Raw genomic sequence first — 22,401 nt, 5'->3', positions numbered from 1 at the left:
ATCTGAAGGGAATCTATAGGGGATGGGGTCCAGCATGTGCAAGTAGGGGGAAAAAGTACAGCTCACATGACCTTTACCTCATTTGGTTCTGCAGCAGCCCTGTAAATTCTCCTATTCCTATTTAAATGGGAAAAGAATGACCCTTAAACAAATATGAGTACAGTACCTGGTTTACATCTCCGCCTAAGAGATTCAGAAAAAAACATGGGATTTAAGTTCTGTCAAGTATTTATTAAGTGCCACATTATCTTTATAAGCTGATTGACATTATTTTAAATTGCTTTACAATTTTTCTATTATATTGGGTTTTTTTTGCAACACATGTAAAATGTGTTCATCTTGAAAAAATGAGAAATTCAGATGCAGCAAAAATGAAAAACAAACAAGTCACCTGTTATCTTACCACAGATAGCCACTGTTAAGCCTTTGAAGTATATACTTTCAGTTTTTTCATTTCATATTAATATATAAATATACTTTTTTACAAAAAGGGGATACTACATACACTTTCTGAAAATTGCGTTTTTCACTTCATAATATATAATGTACATCTTTTCCATGCAAATGGAGAAGACTTATGATTGAAAGAGGGGGACTTGCAGATGGGGGGGCAATTTTATGCCAGTTACAAGAGAAACACCTCAAATAAAGCCACGCAAAGTTAAGATTAGGAAGACGGGGTAAGGTATATGTGAAAAAGCAAACAAAGGTCAGGTGATAATACTCATACCAGGCAAAACAGAATTAAAGGCCGAACACATTAAATAGGATAAGGACGGTTCCGCCTTGCCTTCCAATGCATGATCATCAATTTGTTTCGTACTCGCTTCATCTCTTCCATCTCCTCTGCTACCTTTATCATCTCCTCATTGCTTAAATTTCTGCCGTGTATGTCCCCTCTAAATTGCGGGCGGGAGCGAGCCAGCCTCTCTTTAAAGCTTCCCTCTTCTAGCTTATGTTTGCCCACTCCGCAAGGAGGCTGCTCCATGGGAGGGCACTCCTCAAAAAGGTCCTTCCTAGACAGGCGTTCCTGAGGAGGGCGCTCCTCGGACACGAGCATCTCAGGAAGGAGCTCAGGAAGGAGTTCCTCAGGAAAGAACTCCTCCTCCGAGGATTGCTCCTCCGAAGACGGCTCCTCCGGAGACGACTTTTCGGGAGAGTGTTCCACAGGAGGCCGGTCCTCCTCCGCCTTGGGCGAGCTCTGTGGCTGCTCCTCAGGCTCTTGGCAGGCTTTTTCCATGTTCAGGATGGTCTTTTTTAAGCACGGTTATTCACAGGAGACAGGAAAGGCAAAGGCGAGTCAGAATACTCGCTGTCTGGACCAAAACCCCGCCCATGGGTTCCAGTACCTGCCTCTTCCCGAGTCTGGACCCGGGTACTCCAACCTACGCTGGCCGAGGGTCTCTTCGGCCCCCGGGACCCCGCTGCGTCTGGTCGTTCCCCCCCGGCCTCCCCACACCTTGTCACCCCCTCCTTCCGAAAGCCCACCATTTTCCCGGCAGGCCTTGCCACAGAGGCCTCTCCCGCTGGGGCCGGGGCGGGGCGGGCTGGCAGTGCCGCGGACCCGGCTCCCTCAAGCGTCCTCCCTCTCACCCCATCCCGGCCCGCTGCCCAACCCTACCCCGACCTGCACCTCTCCCGGCGGCTGGCTCCTAGGCATCCTCTCCTCCAGGTGCCCCGCTGTGACCTGCGGAGCTGCAGACAGACAAGACAGGGTAGGGGGCGGGGAGAGGGGATGAGGGAGGGACTGACTCACACGTCCCTTTTACAGGCACCAGCTGCCTCACCCCGTGTTCCCCTCCCCCTCGCCCCATCTCAAAGCTTCGTTCTCCCCCTGACCCCCGCCAACCCCGCAATGCTCGCCATTTGTTTCCAGGCGGGAAGTGAAAGCGAAGGACTACTTAGAAGCTGTTTCTAAGTGTCCATGTTTCCTTCCCGTTGGGGGTGGGGCCCACTCACCTCCCCACCCCACCCCCTAGACCACCATTTTCTGCACCGAAATATGGGCGCGGGGGCGGGGCGGGGCTGGGCACAGGGGAAGGCCTGAACTCTGTGCCATCCCAATCCCAGGGGTTACTGGGCAGCACCGACACTTACACCGATTTAAGAGGGCGGAGGGGACTTCCTTCCTTCTGTTTTTCCCCTCGACCAAAGGGCAATAGGAAGATGGTGTCTGAACAGGGAAAAAGGACCACGACGAGAGGGACTTGGGCAGACACAGGCTCTGGTCACGTGATGGCCGCGCGTCACCGCCAAGCTCAGATCCCCAGTTACCACTTTGACCGGCGGCGGTGCTGCCGCAACCAGCCGATATTTCCTGACCCCCTAACACACCATACATCGTCGTCACTCACCTCTCTGTTTATATTTGCCTTTTCCTGGTTACTAGAGGCGGTCAGCATCCAGTCTTGAGGGTTATTGCCTCTTCACCTGATAACACCTCTCTCCCTCATTCTCCTGTCATCAGCTACCAAGGCCCATTATTTCCCCTACAGTTCAGATCCTGTACTGAAATTTGACTGTTTCTCCTTAATGAGTCACTATCATATGCCACTTCTTCCAGGTTTAATACACATCCATAACTCCATCATGTCCGTTTAGGCTCTATCAACATGGTTTTCATCTCTTGTCACTTTCATCGGAGATAAACTTTCACTTTTCCATGACTTAAGGATTTTTTCTTGAGTCTCCAGACCTAAATCACAAGTAGAAGCTCCAGTCTAAATTGGTAATCATTCAGTTCTAGAGCTCTAGAAAGAGTAAAGTTTGTGAAGTATCAATACATAAATCTAAAAAGACTGAGTACTTTGATTTTCATAAATCAAAATACACATTTGTGCATCTATGTACAAATAGTTTGAAAACTTATTTACTATCTGAAATGGGAGCACTTTTGGTGGAGAGCATGGCATTATTATATATATATATGTATGTATGTATTTATATTACATATGTACCATATATATACTATTGAGTAATTATTATTTATAATAGAAGAAATAGATTTTGCTGTGGGTCTAAATCTTTAACCAGCAACCTACTGGTGTTGCTGGTTGACAAAATTTATATCAATTCATTAAATGTGCAAATATTTGGGTCCTGGGACTGCTATACCCAAAAAGATAGATTCAGCACAGAGGACATTCATATTAAACTATGTAATAATTCTTGGGAGCACACACAAAGTAGCAGGATTAAAATCATGCTAACACAGTTGTTATTACAAGCATGTACTTTTGGATCTAATGGTGTTTTATGATCTTCGACTTCATGCCTGCATCTCACATCAGCCTGGATGCTACTTTATCATGCAGATGGCCTTTCTTCCAGAGAGCAGACTATACCTCTCCTTATAATTTACACTTTCAGGGTAGGTGACCATCAGATCTGTGAGGATCCTGGCCTGTCTAGTAAGTTTCCAAACAGAAATTCATACGTGGAATTTCCCATTTTAAGAGCTTTTTGTCACTTTTCTCCAACATCTAGTTTACTTTGTGTTGAGATAGCAGCAAGACAGATAGATATTAGTTCACCTTTATATATTTTCCATAACTGTTTTACCTTTCAATTTTTCAATGATATGTGTCTTTTAAACCAAGTTTCACTCTACCTTCTTTATTCTTTTCACCAAGGGTTGGCTTCATCATTTGTATGGTTTCTTTCCGAGAGGAGCCCCCTTTATTCATTCTTCATTTTTATCCTTTTTTTCCTCACATCCTGTGATGGAGGACTCACTACCTTAAGAGATACTCCAGGGAAATTTCAGACAGTTCTAATCATTCAGTGTTTTTTTTTCCCCCTTTGAGCTGAAATCTGCCTCCCTGTAGTTTATGCACATTGGTCCTGGTTCTGCCCTCTGGAGTGTTACAAAACAAGTTTAAAATAACAAAAGTGCCTTTTACCCTTGACAACCTGACACTGCCAAAGTTAATGTTCTTGTTCTTTCCCCTGCCCACCTGTGAGATACACTGGGCAATATACTTGACCTTTCTGTGACTCTACTTCCCATCTGCAAAATTGGAGACAAAATAGTACCTACCTCATAGGATTGGTAAAAAGAATAAATGAGTCAGTATGTGTAAAGGACCTGGAGTAGCGCTAGTAACAATAATAATAGTATGACAGTACTGATAATACTACTAATTATCATTCTTTTATTATTAACATTAATTGAGCCCGTGTGCCAGGCATTGCACTAAGCACTATCTCATATACTATCTCATTTAATCCTTCAACAGTTATGTTCTCACCAAGACTGTTTTTTTTAGGTTTAACCTCCCCAGTTGTTTCAGCTCCTTCTGACGTGATATATTTGTTCAAAGTCACTCACCATCCTACATGCTCCTGAATTTGTAAATGTCTGAAAATACTGGATATTCTTCCTGGTGTAGCATGGAGTGATCTTACCACACCCTTCATTCTAGAATAGCCACGATACATCTACAGATGCATCCTAAGATCTTAGTAGATTTTGTGGATGCCATATAACACAGTTGAATCCACTTTAAGTTGCAGTCAACTGAGATCCCCAAACCCCTGTTAATGCACTTCTGTATATCAGTTTACTTTTAACCCAAGTGCAGAAGCTTGTATTTTTCTGGGTTAAATGTTGTCAGTTAGATTCACTCCCTCATTCTTTGTATTCAGATTCTGTCATTCAGTACATTAGCTACAAAATATTAATTTACATCACACCATTAGTACTAAATGGGATGATAAATTCAGCAAGCTCAGGAAAGATCTAGAGGAGATCTTCAGCAAAGAGCTCTGACTCCAAATGAAAAAATTCCTTTTCCCTTTGGGTGTGGCAGCCAGGAGTACGCTCCGCCAGGCCAGCTCCCCTCCTTTCCTTTCTCAGGGTGGAATTACCTTCTGCTGCTGATGATAGAAGACATAGTTGCCTCTGAAAGCTCCCAAATTAACCCTCGATGAGCACTTGGTAAACATGGGGGTCAGACAAGGGAGGTATGAGGAACTAGAACCTGAAAGAAGGAATGAAGGCAATATCTTCGTATTGGCTCTAAGTCTCTGCCTGACAATAGCTGATTTGAGATTCCCTTGAGAGAAAGGGCTCTCAAGAGAGCATAAGATGAAGGGGGTTCTGCCACGGTGACAACCATTTGGTACAAAGGGAATGTCAGGGAACAGGAGCCGAAGGTCCCAGAAGGCAGGCAGGGCAGCCATACAGGAAAAGGGGAAGGCAGTCAGCCCTGGCAGCTGCTGCCATGACAACAGTCTTCAGGGGTGTGGCCTTTCTCTGGGGGATCTGAGGAAGCCCAGGGTGGGTTTCTGGTTCAGGGATTCCTGCTCCCTGGGGAGGCTGTACTTCTGTGGCAGATACAGGGTCCCCCTGCCCTCTGAGCGCCTCTCCAGCACCGCCCCCCAGACCCCATGGAGGTCTGGTTTCCCTTTGCAGGGCCCGTCTGTCTGGACTTGGAGTTGCGGAGTTCTGCCCTCTCCAGCCCAGAGGTTGCCCCTGCTGCTACTGCCTCTGCATTCCTTCCTAATGACACCCATGGCAGTACTTTGGTCTCAAGACTTGCTGCCTGGGACTGCAGCAGGCTCTGTCCAGCCTGGGGCTCTCAGGCTCACCTCCCCCAACCCCACCCTGGGGGAAATAGCCAAGTGGGAAATGCAATGACAAGAGCCCCTCTTTTCTGCTTCTGGCCTCATCCTAACTGAGCCTAGACAGACAGACAGACAGACACACACACACACACACACAAATACACACACATCCTGCATATGCCCAGAGAAACAAGCAAGGGACTCTGAAGAAAGGTGGGGTGGCAACTCAGGCTTCTGGGAAACACTCAGGGACAGGGAAGGCTGGTCCAGACCTGGGCTGAAGGGAGGCAGTACCTGGCTCTGGGCTGGGCAGGACTCAGGCTGTCACTGGCTGGAGGGCTCTGGAGGCTGGGAGCCTTCTACCCCTCTCCATGCCTCTCTTTGTGTCCTCCTCCTTCTCCCTAAAAGATGGGGTCAGGGGCTGTGGTGAACGAGGTCCCTTGCAGCTCTAGGATGCTCTGACTCCACACTGCCCACCGCGGTGAGGTGAGAAAGGGCTTCTCTTAGGAACACCATTTGGCCTGAGTGGGGGCCTCTCCAGACTGGCTGCTGCCGCCTTTCCCAGAATCCAGATGAGTTCAGAGCACAGAACTCTTCCCTCCTGGGCCCCAGCATACTCAGAGCCTTACTCACTCTTGGCCTCAGGGACTCTCAAAAGGGTCCAAAACAACACTAGTCTGAAGTCTGGGTGACAGAGGTAGGGACAGAGGCAGGGTAGGCTACATAATTTGCGGGGCCCAGTGTAAAATGACAATGCAAAGCCCTTTGTTCAAAAAGCAAGGAAAAAAGTGCTATTAAAGGTACTAACATATAAAGCTTTTCTTTTTTCTGTGGTCTCCCTTTTGACTTTTTCTTTTAGTCGACTTCATTTTTTAGAACGGTTTTTGATTTACAAAGAAACTGAGAAGGTATTATAGAGGATTCCCATATACTCTGTACCCCGGAGCATCTTATTAGTATGGTACATTTGTTGTAGGTAATGAACCAGTATTGACACATTGTCATTAACTAAAGTCTACTTTATTCAAATTTCCTTTTTTTTACGTAATGCTCTTTTTCTGCTCCTGGATCCTATCCAGAATACCACATATTTTTAGTTGTCATTTCTCCTTAGGCTCCTCTTGGCTGTGACAGTTTCTCAGACTTTTACTGATTTTGATGATCTTTATAATTATGAGTACTAGGCAGGTATTTGTAGAATGCCTGTCCACTGAGATTTGTCTGATGTTTTTCTCTTTGTTAAACTGGGGTTATGGGTGTGGGGGAGGAAGATCACAGGATAAAGTGCAATTTCATCACAGCGTATCACGGCTGCATGCTATCAATGTGATTTATGACCACTGATGTTGACCTTGACATGGTGCTTTCTATTTATTATTTAATGTTGTTCTAAGTAAAGGACAGTTGAAAATTTTAACTATTAGCATAAATGATATAGTCCATCTTTATATTGTACAATGTCAGTTTTAAATGCATATAAGAGCATTTGACTCATGTGCAGAAGCACCAAAGTTGCATAATTCATATTTTGTATATGTATTCACTTCTTACCAGAACAGTGGAATGCTGCACAAAACTGACTCAACTGTTTTTATTTTACTTCTTGGTACGTGCACACATGCACATTCTGCACGCATAGAATGGAACTGGAACTGTGGGTTGTTCTATCTTTTCTTCTTTGTCATCATTTTCAACAGTAAGTGGTTGGCAAATTCAAGGAAGTAATACATGTCAATAAGGATATGATTGGGTTTCTTGGTCATTTGGGGTTCTTGGAATATGACTATGTGTTGGAAGTAAGTTTTTTTTTAATATTTATTTTTGACTGTGTTGGGTCTCAGTTGCGGCACGCGGGATCTTCTTTGCAGCGCACGGGCTTCTCTCTAGTTGTGGCATGCGGGCTCAGTAGTTGTGGCGTGCAGGCTCCAGAGCATGTGGGCTCTGTAGCTGTGGCACGTGGGTTCTCCACTTGTGGCCTGCGTGCTCAGTAGTTGTGGTGCACAGGCTTAGTTGCCCTGTGGCATGTGGGATCTTAGTTCCCCACCAGGGATTGAATTTGTGTCCCCTTCATTGGAAGGCAGATTCTCAACCACTGGACCACCAGGGAAGTCCCTGGAAGTAAGTTCTGAGTGGAACCAAAAAGGTGGCCTCTCCTGGCTATCAGCAATCATAGACGTAAGGACATTGCCATTTTCTTGCTTTGAGTCTTGCTAAGCACCCATTCATCAAGGGTCCACTTGAATTTGGTGTTCATGGGGCACGGGAAATGCAACATGCAAACCGGACAACAAAAATGGCAGGCACACATACCGTGTATCTTCACTCCCATCCTTTTGCCAATGCTATGCTGTCTTGGTTACTACAGCTTTATAGGAAGGCTCAAAGTCAGTTATTGTCAGTCCTCTGATACTCTTTTTAAAGATTGTTTTGACTGCTACAGATTCTGTGCATTTCCTTACAGATTTTAGGATCAGCCTGTAGATTTTCACACACAAATAAAAGCCAGCTGGGATCTTAATTGGAATTATACTGAGTATTCAGATCTGGGGAGAATTGCCACTTTGACAGTATTGAGTCCTCTGATACATGAACATGGTATACTTTGTAATTTTTCAGGTCTTCCATGATTACTCACAGCAAAATACTGTTAGTTTTCAGTGTATAAGTCTTCAGGTATTTCCTATAATTTACCCCTATTTACTTCACTCATTTTGATGCCATTGCAAATGGCATTTAAATTTTTCATTTTCTAATTGTTTATTTCCAGTACATAAGATATATACTTGATTTTTGTTTTTTGTGTTTTTTTTGTTGTTGTTTTTTAACATCTTTCTTGGAGTATAATTGCTTTACAATGGTGTGTTAGTTTCTGCTTTACAACAAAGTGAATCAGCTATACATATATAGCTGATTACATATATCCCCATATCTCTTCCCTCTTGCATCTCCCTCCCTCCCAGCTCCCTATCCCACCCCTCTAAGTGGTCACAAAGCACGGAGCTGATCTCCCTGTGCTATGCAGCTGCTTCCCACTAGCTAGCTATTTTACATTTGGTAGTATATATAAGTCCATGCCACTCTCTCACTTTTTCCCAGATTACCCTTCCCCCTCCCCGTGTCCTCAAGTCCATTCTCTAGTTTGCATCTTTATTCCTGTCCTGCCCCTAGGTTCTTCAGAACCTTTTTTTTTTTAGATTCCATATATATGTGTTAGTATACGGTATTTATTTTTCTCTTTCTGACTTACTTCACTCTGTATGACAGTCTCTAGGTCCATCCACCTTACTACAAATAACTCAATTTTGTTTCTTTTTATGGCTGAGTAATATTCCATTGTACATATGTGCCACATCTTCTTTTTTTTTGCGGTACGTGGGCCTCTTACCACTGTGGCCCCTCCCGTTGCAGAGCACAGGCTCCAGACACACAGGCCCAGCGGCCATGGCCCACGGAACCAGCCGCTTCGAGGCATGTGGGATCCTCCCGGACCAGGGCATGAACCCATGTCCCCTGCATCAGCAGGCAGACTCTTAACCACTGTGCCACCAGGGAAGCCCCCACATCTTCTTTATCCATTCATCTGTCGATGGACACTTAGGTTGCTTCCATGTCCTGGCTATTGTAAATAGAGCAGCAATGAACATTGTGGTACATGACTTTTTGAATTATGGTTTTCTCAGGGTATATGCCCAGTAGTGGGATTGCTGTGTTGTATGGTAGTTCTATTTTTAGTTTTTTAAGGAACCTCCATAATGTTCTCCATAGTGGCTGTATCATATACTTGATTTTTTTAATAAATTTATTTATTTTATTTTTGGCTGCATTGTGTCTTCACAGCTGCTCACGGGCTTTCTCTAGTTGCGGCGAGCAGGGGCTACTCTTTGTTGCGGCGAGTAGGGGCTACTCTTCGTTGCGGTGCACAGGTTTCTCACTGCGGTGGCCTCTCCTGTTGTGGAGCACAGGCTTCAGGCACGCGGGCCTCAGTAGTTGTGGCACGTGGACTCAGCATTTGTGGCTCGCGGGCTCCAGAGCGCAGCCCGCAGCAGCCATGGTGCACGGGCTCAGCCGCTCCGCGGCTCGTGGGATCCCCCTGGACCAGGGCCCGAACCCATGTCCCCCGCACTGGCAGGCGGACTCCCAACCACTGCACCACTAGGGAAGCCCCCATATACTTGGTTTTTGTATAGTGACATTTTATCCTGAGAGCATGCTAAATTCACTTATCAGTTCTAATAACTTTGTATAGATTCTTAGGGCATTCTATGTACATGCTTGTAATATTCCTGCAAATAAAGATAGTTTTACTTCTTTTCCCATCTGCACACTTTTTTTCCCCTTGCCTTACTGCACTAATTAAGATTTCCAGTACATTGTTGGATAGCAGTGGTGAGAACAGACATCCTTGAATTGTTCCTTTCATAGAAGGAAAGTGTTCAGTCTTTCACTATTAAGTATGATGTCAGCTGTAGTTTTTTCATAGATGCCTTATTTCAGGCTGAGGAACTTCCTTTCTATTCATAATTTCCTAATAAATTTTATCATAAGTAGGTATTGTCTTTTATCAAATGCCTTTTATGTATCTATTTAAATGGTTATAATTTTTCTCCTTTATCATGTTAGTATGATGAATTACATTGACTTTTTTTAACATTTTTATTGGAGTATAATTTGCTTTACAATTGTGTGTTAGTTTCTGCTTTATAACAAAGTGAATCAGTTATACATATACATATGTTGGCATATCTCTTCCCTCTTGCGTCTCCCTCCCTCCCACCCCTCTAGGTGGTCACAAGCCACCGAGCTGATCTCCCTGGGCTATGCGGCTGCTTCCCACTAGCTATCTATTACATTGACTTTTGAGTGCTCAACCAACTTCATTCCTAGGATAAACCTCACTTAGTCATGATATATTTATTATACTTCTTACATACAGATGGATTCAATTTCCCAAAAATTTTAAGAGAATTTTTGCTTTTATGTTCATGAAGTATATTGGTCTTAGATTTCTTGTAATGTTTTTGTTTAGTATCAGAGTAATTCTGGCCTCATTATATAAGAGGAGACCTGTTCCTCTACTTTCTGAAAGAGTCTATTTAAAATTGGTATTATTTCATCCTTGAATGTTCGATAGAATTCACTAGTGAAGACATCTGGGCCTGGGGTTTTCCTGGAAGGTTTTTAATAACAAATTAATTTTCTTTTATAGATAACAGACAGTGTCATGCTGGAGCTGGCTTGTACCAGCTAATGAGAGCTGATTGTTTTCATCTCTTAACAAATCTTCATTCAGTGATGTCGCTTCGATAGCTTGAAATTGGCCATGGTTTACACCATGGAAGTTAGATATGCTTACGAATTAGGGTCCTTATTTTCTTCTAGAGACATGATGGTTAAAAACCATTCTTCTGTTCAGGTTTTCGATTTATTTTTTGAGTGAGTTTGGCAATTTGTATCTTTCAGAGAATTTGACAATTTTATCTATGTTATTCAGTTTATTGATATAACGTTACTCATAATATTCCCATTACTATCCTTTAAATGTTTGGAGTATCTATAATGATGGCTTCTTTCATTCTCTTTTTAAACAGTTTTATTGAGATATTGTTCACATATCATACAGTTTACCCATTGAAAGTGTACATTTCAGTGTTTCGTAGTATATCCTCAAATATGTGCAACCATCACCACAGTCAATATTAGAACTTTTTCATCATCTCAGAACAAAAGCTCATACCCTTTAGCTATCACCCATCATCCCCCCTCATTCTCCCCAACCCAGGGAAACCACTCTTCTACTTCCTGTTTCTATGGATTTGCCTATTGTAGACTTTTCATATAAATAGAATCATGTAATATGTGTCTTTTGTGATTGACTTCTTTCACTCAGCAAAATGTTTTCCAGGTCCATAAATGTTGCAGCATGTATCAGTACTTTATTTTTTTATAGCCAAATAATATTCCATCATCTAGATATACCATATTTTAAAATCCATTCATCAGTTAATGGACATTTGGATTGTTTCACCTTTTAGCTATTATGAATAATTCTGCTATAAACATTCATATTCAAGTTTTTGTGTGGACATATGTTTTGTTTCTCTTGGGTATATAACTAGGCGTGGAATTACTATGTCCTATGGTAGCTCTATTTCGAATATTTAGTGTGATCCTGTCAGTTTCTACAGAGATGTTCAAATAGATTCTGATAGGGATTGCATTTAATCTGTAGATCAGTTTGGGATTATTGTCATTTTAACAATATTAAGTCTTCTGATCCATGGACATAAGATGTTTTTCCTTTTTTAGATCTTTAATTTCTTTCAACAACATTCTTAATTTTTTAATGTACAATTCTTACACTTCTTTTGTTAAATTGATCACCAAGTATTTTATTTTGTTGATGCTATTGTAAATGGAATCGCTTTCTTAATTTCATTTTTTGGATTGTTCATTGCAAGTATATAGAAATACAATTGATTTTTGTATATTGAAATTTTATCCTGCCACCTTGCTGGACACATGTATTAGTTGTAATAGTTTTTTAGTGGATCCTTCAGGATTTTCCATATAAAATCATGTCATCTCTGAATAAACATAATTTTACTTCTATCCTTTCCAATCTGGATGCCTTTTCTTTCTTTTTCTTGCCTAACTGCCGTGGCTAGAACCTCTAGCACAATGATGAATAGAAATGGAAAGAGCAAACATCCTTGTATTGTTCCTAATCTTAAGGGGAAAACATCCAGTCTTTCACCATTAAGTATGTTAGCTGTGCATTTTTCCTAGATGTCATTTGCCAGGTTGAGGAAGTTGTCTTCTATTTATAGTGTGTTGTGTGTTTTTATCATGAAAAGGTGTTCGATTTTTTAAAATGCTTTTTCTGCACCTTTTCAGATTGTCACGTGGTTTTTGTGTTTTATTCTATTGATATGGTGTTTTACATTGATTGAATTTTGGATGTTAAACCAACCTCACACTCCTGGAATAAATCCCACTTGCTTCTGGTGTATAATTCTTTTTATATGTTGCTGGATTCAGTTTTTAGTATTTTTGTGATGGGTTTTTGCATCCATATTTATACAAGATATTAATCTGTAGTTTTCTTTTCATATGATGTCTTTGTATGGTTTTGGTAACAGGACAATACTGACCTTATAGGATGAGTGAGGAAGTATTCTCTCCTCTTGTATTTTTTAGAAAAATTTGTGAAGAAGTAGTATTAATTCTTCTTTATATGTTTGGCAGATTTCACCAGTGAAGCCATCTGGGCCTGGACTTTTCCTTCTTGGTAGCTTTTTGTTTACTAATTAATTCTCTTATTATAGGTATGTTCATATTTGCCATTTTGTCTGGAGTCAGTTTTGGTAGTTTGTGTCTTTCTAGGAATTTGTTCATTTCATCTAAGTTATCTAATGTATTGGCATACAATTATTCTTAGTATTCCTTCATAATTCTTTTATTTCTGTGAAGTCAGTTGTAATGTCCTCTGTTTCATTTCTGGCTCTAGTAGTTTAAGTTTTCTTTCTTTTCAATCTATAGGTTTGTCGATTTTATTGATATTTACAGAGAATCAGCTTTTAGCTTTATTTTCTTTGTTGTTTTTCTATTCTTTGTTTCATTAGCTGCTGTCTAGTCTTTATTACTTCCTTCCTTCTGTTTGCTTTAGGTTTAGTTTGCTCTGTTTTCTGAGGTCTTATGTTAAAAGGTTAGGTTATTGATTTGAGATCTTTCTTCTTTTTTAATATAGGTATTTACAGCAATACATGTCCTTCTAAGCCTTGCTTTAGCTGCCTCTCATAAGTTTTGGTATGTTGTATCTTCAATTTCATTCATCTCAATATAGTTTAATTTCCCTTTTGATTTCTTCTTTGATCTATTGGTTATTTAGGAGCATGTTGTTTAATTTCCATGTATTTGTGATTTTCCCAAATTTCTTTCTGTTTTTGTTCTCTACTTTCATTCCATATTATCGGAAAACATACTTAATATTATTTCTAATCTTTCAAATTTATGATGGTTTGTTTTATTACCTAGCATATGGTCTATCCTGGAGAATGTTCCATGTGTACTTGAGAATAATCCTGTTATTATTGGGTGGAGTATTCTATAGATGTCTATTAGGTCTAGTTGGTTTATAGTGTTGTTCAAGTCTTCTATTTTCTTTTATTCTTTCTTTTTTTTTTTTTTTTTTTTGCGGTACATGGGCCTCTCACTGTTGTGGCCTGTCCTGTTGCGGAGCACAGGCTCCGGACGCGCAGACTCAGCAGCCATGGCTCACGGGCCTAGCCACTTCACGGCATGTGGGATCTTCCCAGACCGGGGCACGAACCCGTGTCCCCTGCATCGGCAGGCGGACTCTCAACCACTGTGCCACCAGGGAAGCCCCAAGTCTTCTATTTTCTTGTTGATCTGCTTAGTTGTTCTATCCATTATTAAATATTGAAAATCTCCAACTATTGTTGTTGAATTGTCTACTTTTCCCTTTATTTTTGTCAATTTTTCTTCATGTATTTTGATGCTTTATTAGTAGGTGCATATATGTTTATAACTGTTATATCTTCCTGATAGATTGACCCTTTTATCATTATAAAATGTCTGTCTTTACTAACATTTTTGTTTTAAAGTCTACTTTGTCTGATATTACTATAGCCACTTCAACTTTCTTGTGGTTGCTGTTTGTATATCTTTTTTATCCTCTTACTTTAAATATATTTGTATCTTTGAATTTGAAGTGTGTCTCTTGTAGATAGCATATTACTAGACTTTACAACTCTGCCTTTTATTGGATAGTTTAATCTATTCACACTTTCTGTTAATACTGATACAGTTGGATTTACTTCTGCCATTTTACTTTTTGTTTTCTATGTCTCATATATTTTTTGTTCCTCTATTCTTTTGCATTAAGTGAATATTTTCTAATGTTGCATTCTAATTTCATTAATGTTTTTGCTATATTTTTAGTTACCATATACATATTAACTTACCAGAGTCAGCTTCAGATTTACAACTAACTTAATTCTAATGAGATACAGAAAAATTACTCCTGTGTAACTCTATTCCCTTTCCCCCTTTCTGTGATCTTATTGTTATAGTGGGTTGGCCAAAAAGTTTGTTTGGGTTTTTCCATAAGATGTTATGGAAAGACCGGAACAAAACTTTTGGCCAACCCAATATATATATATGACACCCATACATCTTCAAACCCAACAATACACTGTTATAATTATTACTTTATGTAACTTTGGAGAGAAGAAAGGAAAGCTAGTATATGTTCATAGCTTTTGTTATATTAACCTTCTAATGTATCATTTTGTTCCCAGTGAATTTAAGGTTCTTTCTTCATCACGAAAGAATTCAGAGATGAAGCAGAGAGGTTAAGAAAGTAAAGTGAGGGCTTCCCTGGTGGCGCAGTGGTTGAGAGTCCGCCTGCCGATGCGGGGGACGCGGGTTCATGCCCCGGTCCGGGGGGATCCCACATGCCGTGGAGTGGTTGGGCCCGTGAGCCATGGCCGCTGAGCCCGTCCGGAGCCTGTGCTCCGCAGCGGGAGAGGCCACAACAGTGAGGGGCCCGTGTACCGCCAGAAAAAAAAAAAAAGAAAGTAAAGTGAGAGTTTATTTAAACAAGGATAGGCCCTCAGAGGGAGAGTGGGCAGACAGGTAAGGAGCTGCTGCCCTGGATTTCTTTGGCAAGCCAGTTATGAGGGGCATACAAATGAAGGGGTGGAATATTCACTGGAGGAGGGGGAGTTTGGAGGTTGTATTCCCTGATTTTTCATCCCAGCTCCATCTTCCCGAGGGGAGGAGGGATTATTGTACTTATTTAGCTTAGATCAGGAGCGTCATGGCGTCGGTGCATGATGGGTACTTCTTAACTGTAAGGCTAATTTTATTGTAATGAGAGCATAATGAGCAACAGGTTACATTCTGATGTAGGAGATTCCCTTCTTTCCTCACCTTTCTTTGTCTGCTACCCGGACACTTATCACCTGAAATGTGTGGTTTCCTGTCAGTCTGGAGGTTCCTGCTTTCCTTTGTCTGCCTATGGACCCCCACTGTTTACAAGGTGCATGATTTCCTGCCACCTGGCACCTGCCCCCATTTCTCTGCTCATACCTAGCTACTTGCCTGCTGTAATAATTTCTGGATCTCTTCACTTGGCTCCTCTGGATTCGAATTACCATTGGGAGTCATTTCCTTAACCAATATAGCACTTAATAGTGTCGCACATTTCTCTGAGGCTCTGTACATTTTTCTTCAGCCTTCTTTCTCTCTGTTGTTCAGATTGATTAATATCTATCAGTTTATTTTCAAGTTCACTAATTAGTCTGCCAGTTTAAATCCACTGTTGAATTTCTCATTTCAATTACTGTACTTTTCAATTCCTGAATTTCCATTTGTTCTTTTTTTTTTCGTTACGCGGGCCTCTCACTGTTGTGGCCTCTCCCATTGTGGAGCACAGGCTCCGGACGTGCAGGCTCAGCGGCCACGGCTCACGAGCCCAGCCGCTCCGCGGCATGCGGGATCTTCGCGGACCGAGGCACGAACCCGTGTCCCCTGCATCGGCAGGTGGACTCTCAACCACTGCGCCACCAGGGAAGCCCTCCATTTGTTCTTTTTTAAAAAAATAATTTCTCTTTATTGGTTTCACATTGTCATCATATCTTCCTTTACCTCTTTAATCATGGTTCCTTTTAGTTCTGTGATTACATGTATAGCAGCTACTTTGAAGTCTTTGTTAAATCTGACATCTGTTCATTCTCATAGGCAATTTCTGTTGCCTGCTTTTACTCTGATATATGTCATACTTTCCTGTTTCTTTGCATGTCTCATAATATTTTGTTGGAAACCGGACATTTTAGGTAATATATTGTAGCAACTCCCCCTCCCCATCTGGGGCTTGTTATTGTTATTTTCATGTTTATTTGTTTAGTGACTAGCTAGATAATTTTAGAGAATTTAGATTATTTTTGATGATCCAGCTGGTTTCTAAATAAATAATGCCTGGGCCCACATGCATGAGGTGTGAAACCTCTTGTGTTACTCCTCAGTGGGCACAGCTTTAGGTATGCCCACAGTCACCTTGGGATGACAGTGGTTTTGACAGGGCTCTCTACGTCCCTGACCATACACAGCTGTAAAACGCCACTAATTGCCTGCTGACTGCTCTCTTGTTTTCAACAAGGCCCTGAGGCATAAATTGTTCTGCAGACTGAGATTAATTCTGCTCCCAGGTCTCCTGCTAGCTCTCTCTTTCCCAGTTTCTCTCTGTTAAATGAGCTGACCTACAGTTTAGTCTGTACCTCCAATGAATCTACCAATGTCCTCTCAATTGCTTTTCACCATGCGTGGTGTTGTCTGACACCATTTCTGTTACCAAAGGCAGTGTGTTTTTCAACACCAACCAATTTTCTGATTCTTCAACTGGGTGTCCTGCAATTCAATTCAATTCTGACACTAACTCATCACAGGTTAAAGGCTCAGTCCTACAAGAATATCCCCACTTCATACACCAGCCACAAATGGGGCGCCCTGGCTACCTACACTTCTGCCTAGCTGATTACAAATTTGGGAGTTCCCATGACCTCCTCCTCAGTTTCAATAATTTACCGGAACAACTCACAAAACTTGGGAAAATGCTTTAGTTACTAGTATTGGTTTATTTTAAATAATACAACTCAGGAACAGCTAAATGGAAGAGAGGCATAGGGCAAGGTATTGGGGGGAAGTAGAAGTGCAGGGTTTCCTTGTCCTCTTTAGGCACACCACTTTCCCAGCACATTCATGTGTTCTCCAACCCAGAAGCTCCCCAAACCCTGTCATTTAGGGTGGTTTATGGACGTTTCATTACATAGGAATGATTGATTAAATCATTGACTAACGGTGATTGTACTCAATCTCCAGCCTTTCTTCCCTCTCCAGAGGTCAGGGAAGAGGGGCAGGGTGTTAGGACTGAACGTTTTAGCTGTTGATTGAAAAACAATGCACAACCTAAAAGCTGAGAATTGTGTTTTATTCAGTGGCCTTACGGAGGTCTATAGCCCGGGATACAGCCTCTCAGATAGCTCTGAGGAACTGTTCCAAAGAGATAAGGGAGGAGGCAGGATATCTAGGAGTTTTTGCTGAAAAAAACCAAAAATAAACCCATGTACTCCAGCGTCAAAAAGTTATTGCTAATCACAAAAACAGACATCTCAAGTTAATGATTTTAGTGCTTTTCTATATATGGGAAGATGCAAGAGTCTTGGCTCATTGAAATTTTTCCTTTGATATGAATCTTAACTACCTAGGGCCAATGTCCTGTTTTTCTTCATCCTGAATTCCCCTCAGGGTGCACTGTTGGGGGTGGCTGCAGTGGCTGATGGCTTGATAGTGGGCAACATCTTGTTTACCAGAATGGCAAGAAACTTGTTTTCTGTCCACACACCCCTCTAATAATTTATTTGGTCTTTGTGGTGGCCAGCCCCCATCCTGAAACTATCTGGGGCCCCACCATGAGTCACCTCATTAGTATAAACTCAGATGTAATTAAAAGGGGCTCATAATGAATAAAAAAAGACACTCCTATAAGTTAGGGAATCCCAAGAGTTTTAGGAGCTCTATGCCAGGAGCTCTATACAAGACCCAATGTATATTTTTATTATACCACACAATACAGCCTCCACTGTTTTCAAGAGCTCCTTTAGGCTTGATCTTCTTCACACTGTTAAATGAAGTCATTTCCTTTGGGATGAGATTTAGAGCTCTCTGTTTTACAGTCTGCTTCTCCCTCCAGGTAAAATATCTGAGCCATGCCTCTGGAGTTTGCAGTATTTATTTTATATTATTGTAACAGGGAAGAACAAAATCTGACTCCATGTTGGACCTGTTTCTTTTACTTTGACCTTAGCTTTCCATTGCTTTTGTTCTGTCTATAGCTATAGGCATACATGATGGCCTGCCTCGGGGAACCCTGCCCCTCTGCCTGAATGTTAAACTAAAGTACCTTTGTTCAGCTTACAGGGAAACAGCCTAACCCTGCCCACCTGTGAATGGCTGCAGAAAAGAACAAACTAACACATCCCCTCCCTGAGACTGGCCAAAACCAGGAAATATTTTGCAAGACTTATGGCCTTTTTACTTTACTTCCTCACCTCCTCCCCATCTCTGTTCTATAAAAGAAACTAGCATCCAACCCCCGATAAGGACACTAGTCCACCATCTTCTTGGATACCCGGCTTTCCAAATAAAGTCATATTCGTTGCCTCAACACCTAGTCTCCCGATTTATTGGCCTGTTGTGTGGCGAGCAGACCGAGCTTGGACTCAGTAACATTATCACATGGTATCTTCAAATAATATTATATGACTTTGTGGATAATGGAAGAACTTTATACCTGTGTATCCCCCTTCTGATCCTTTTTTCTATTGTTGTCTTACATTTTACTTCTACATGTGTTATAAACCCACAGTGCATTATTATATTTATTATATAATAATTTCTCTTCAACAGTGTTATTGAGTTATAATTTATATTCCATAAAATTCACCCATGTACAGTGTACAAATAAATGGTTTTTAGTATATTTATAGGGTTGGGCAACCATCACACAATCTAATTTTAGAACATTTTTCATAATCCCGAAAAGAAACCTGGTATCCATTACCAATCATACCCACCCTGCTGCCAGCCCCAAGCAACCACTAATCAAATTTCTGTCTCTATAGCTTTCCTGATATGACAATATCTTGTAAATTAAGTAATAAAATATGGAGTCTTTTGTGACTTCTTTCACTTAGCATATTGCTTTCAAGGTTCATCCATGTTCTAGCATATATCAGTACTTCTTCCTTTTTATTGCCAAATATATTCTATTATGTGATATACCACATATTATTTATTTGGTTGATAGACATTTGGGGTTTTCTTCCACTTCTTTATTGGCTATTATAAACAATGCTGCTATGACATTTTCCCTCAGGTATATACCAAGGAATGGAATTGCTGGGTCATATGAGAAGTCTGTTTAACATTTTGAAGTACTGCCAATCTATTTTCCAAGTTGGGTTCAACATTTTAGATTCCCACCAGTAATGTTTGAGGGCTCCAGTTTCTCATTATCCTCACCAAAACGTGTTATTTTCCATCCTTTTCATTTTAACCATCATACTGTATATGAAGAGTTTTCTCCTTTTGGTTCTGATTTGCATTTCCCCAACAACTAATGATGTTGAGCTTCTTTTCATGTGTCTATTGGTTATCTATATGTCTTTCATAAATACCTATTCAAATCATTTGCCCATTTTTAATTGGGCTATTTGTCTTTTTATAGTTGAATTTCCAGAGTTCTTTATATATTCTGGAAATTAGTTCCTTATTGAATAAACGATTCACAAGTATTTTTTCCCACTCTGTGGGTTGTCTTTTCACTTTCTTTTCTTTCTTTCTTTCTTTATTTTGGCTGTGTTGGGTCTTCATTGCTGCGTGCGGGCTTTCTCTAGTTGCAGCAAGTGGTGGGGGCTACTCTTCATTGCAGTGTGCGGGCTTCTCATTGCGCTGGCTTCTCTTGTTGTGGAGCACAGGTTCTAGGCACATGGGCTTCAGTAGTTGCAGCACACAGGCTCAGTAGTTGTGGCTCACAGGCTTAGTTGCTCTGCGGCATGTGGGATCTTCCTGGACAAGGAATTGAACCCATGTCTCCTGCACTGGCAGGCAGATTCCTAACCACTGTGCCACCAGTGGTATCGTTTGATGCACAAAATTTTTTTATTTTGATAACTTCTAATATATCTTACCTTTTGTCACATATGCTTTTGTTGTCATATCTAAGAAAACATTGTGAAACCTAAGGTCAGGAAGATTTACTCCTATGTTTTCTTCTAAGAGTTTTTATAATTTTAGCTCTTGCATTAATACTTATAATCCATGTTGAGCTAATTTTGTTGTATGGCATGATGTAGTGGTCTAAATGAAATCTTTGGCATCTGGATATCCAATTGTTCTGTCACTATTAGTTTTAAAACAACTCTTTCCCCCTTTGAATTGTCTTGTTACATTTGTCAAAAATTCATTGACCCTAAATGTGAGGGTTTACTTTTGGACTCTTAATTCTTTTCCATTGATCTATATATCTATCCTTATGGCAGTACCACCCTGTCTTTTTTTAATTTATTTTTTATTGAAGTATAGTTGAATTACAGTGTTGTGTTAATTACTGCTGTACAGCACAGTGACTGAGTTATACATATATAAATATATTCTTTTTCATATTCTTTTCCGTTATGGTTTATCACAGGATACTGAATATAGTTCCCTCTGCTATACAGTAAGACCTTGTTGTTTATCCATTCTATATATACCAGTTTACATCTGCTAATCCCAAACTCCCAATCCAACCCTCTCCCACCCCCCTCCCCATTGGCAACCACCAGTCTATTCTCTATGTCCCTGATTCTATTTCTTTTTCACAGATAGGTTCATTTGTGTCATATTTTAGATTCCACATATAAGTGATATCATATGGTATTGTCTTTCTCTTTCTGACTTACTTTGCTTAGTATGATAATCTCTAGTTGCATCCATGTTGCTGCAAATGGCATTATTTCATTCCTTTTTATGGTCGAGTAGTATTCCATTGTATGTATGTGCCACATCTTCTTTATCCATTCATCTGTCAGTGGACATTTAGGTTGTTTCCATGTCTTGGCTATTGTGAATAGTGCTGCTATGAACATAGGGGTGCATGTATCTTTTTGAATTATAGTTTTGTTTCCAATGTCTTGATCTTTTACAATATCTGTAAGCATTTTTGAGATGAATAGAGCAGGTTTAGGATTTGGTAAAAAGGATAGGTGAACTTTAAATTGCTTCTAGAGTCACATTTCTGTTCTCTGAAAGACTCAGTCTGTAAGACAAGTACAATTGTTATTAATTTGTCAGAGAATTGGGTTGAAACCTGAGTGATATCAAGAGGTTAACCCACCAATCCAACTACAATACAATTTGCTTCTTTATATCAGGGAGAAGATATCCAACTAAGACGGAAATCAAAAGAGTTCTATGTCCTAGATTTAGAGCTGTGTATCTTTGGAATTTTTTTTAAATAAATAAATTTATTTATTTATTTATTTATATTTTGTTTCTGGCTGCACTGGGTCTTTGCTGCTGTGCATGGGCTTTCTCTAGTTGTGGCGAGCGGGGGCTGCTCTTCGTTGCGGCACGTGGGCTTCTCATTGCAGTGGCTTCTCTTGTTGTGGAGCACAGGCTCTAGGTGCATGGGCTTCAGTAGTTGTGGAACATGGGCTTAGTTGCTCCACTGCATGTGGGATCTTCCTGGACAACCAGGGCTCGAACCCACATGTCCCCTGCATTGGCAGGAGGATTCTTTTATTTATTTATTTATTTTTGGCTGCATTGTGTCTTCGGTGCTGCACACAGGCTTTCTATAGTTGTGGCGAGCAGGGGCTACTCTTTGTTGCAGTACGCAGGCTTCTCATTGTGGTGGCTTCTCTTGTTGCGAAGCATGGGCTCTAGGCATGCGGGCTTCAGTAGTTGCAGCATGCAGGCTCAGTAGTTGTTGTTTGCAGGCTCTAGAGCGCAGGCTCAGCCGTTGTGGCGCATGGGCTTAGTTGCTCTGCAGAATGTGGGATCTTCCCAGACCAGGGCTCGAACCCATGTCCCCTACATTGGTGGGTGGAAGGGAAGTCCTGGTGTTTTAATAAATCTTTTACTAAATCTGTCTGTTTTAGTAAATCTTTCCACAAAGACTTCAGAATGTTTCATTTTGTTTTTTCCACTCTGGGTACATAGTTCCATCTTAGCTTAGGGGAGAAGGCCTAAAAATGTTCCTGTCAGGCT

At 41.1% G+C, this 22,401-nt stretch overlaps 1 protein-coding gene across 1 annotated transcript; it reads right to left on the bottom strand.

Annotated features, from left to right (window-relative positions):
• Positions 1-224: 224 nt before the first annotated feature.
• Positions 225-1,675, bottom strand: TCEAL1 (transcription elongation factor A like 1). Its single transcript, XM_082864336.1, has 2 exons — positions 1,628-1,675; positions 225-1,252 (listed from the first exon to the last, which is right to left on the bottom strand). The coding sequence occupies exons 1-2, from the start codon at positions 1,658-1,660 to the stop codon at positions 761-763; spliced, it is 525 nt and encodes a 174-aa protein (XP_082720462.1). The 5' UTR covers positions 1,661-1,675; the 3' UTR covers positions 225-760.
• Between the last annotated feature and the right edge of the window lie 20,726 nt (positions 1,676-22,401).

The sequence above is a fragment of the Leucopleurus acutus genome, assembly GCF_964270905.1.
Source record: "Leucopleurus acutus genome assembly, chromosome: X".
Classification (NCBI taxonomy): domain Eukaryota; kingdom Metazoa; phylum Chordata; class Mammalia; order Artiodactyla; family Delphinidae; genus Leucopleurus; species Leucopleurus acutus.
Note: the sequence above shows the minus strand (reverse complement) of the source record. Positions and strands in the feature narration are given on the sequence as shown.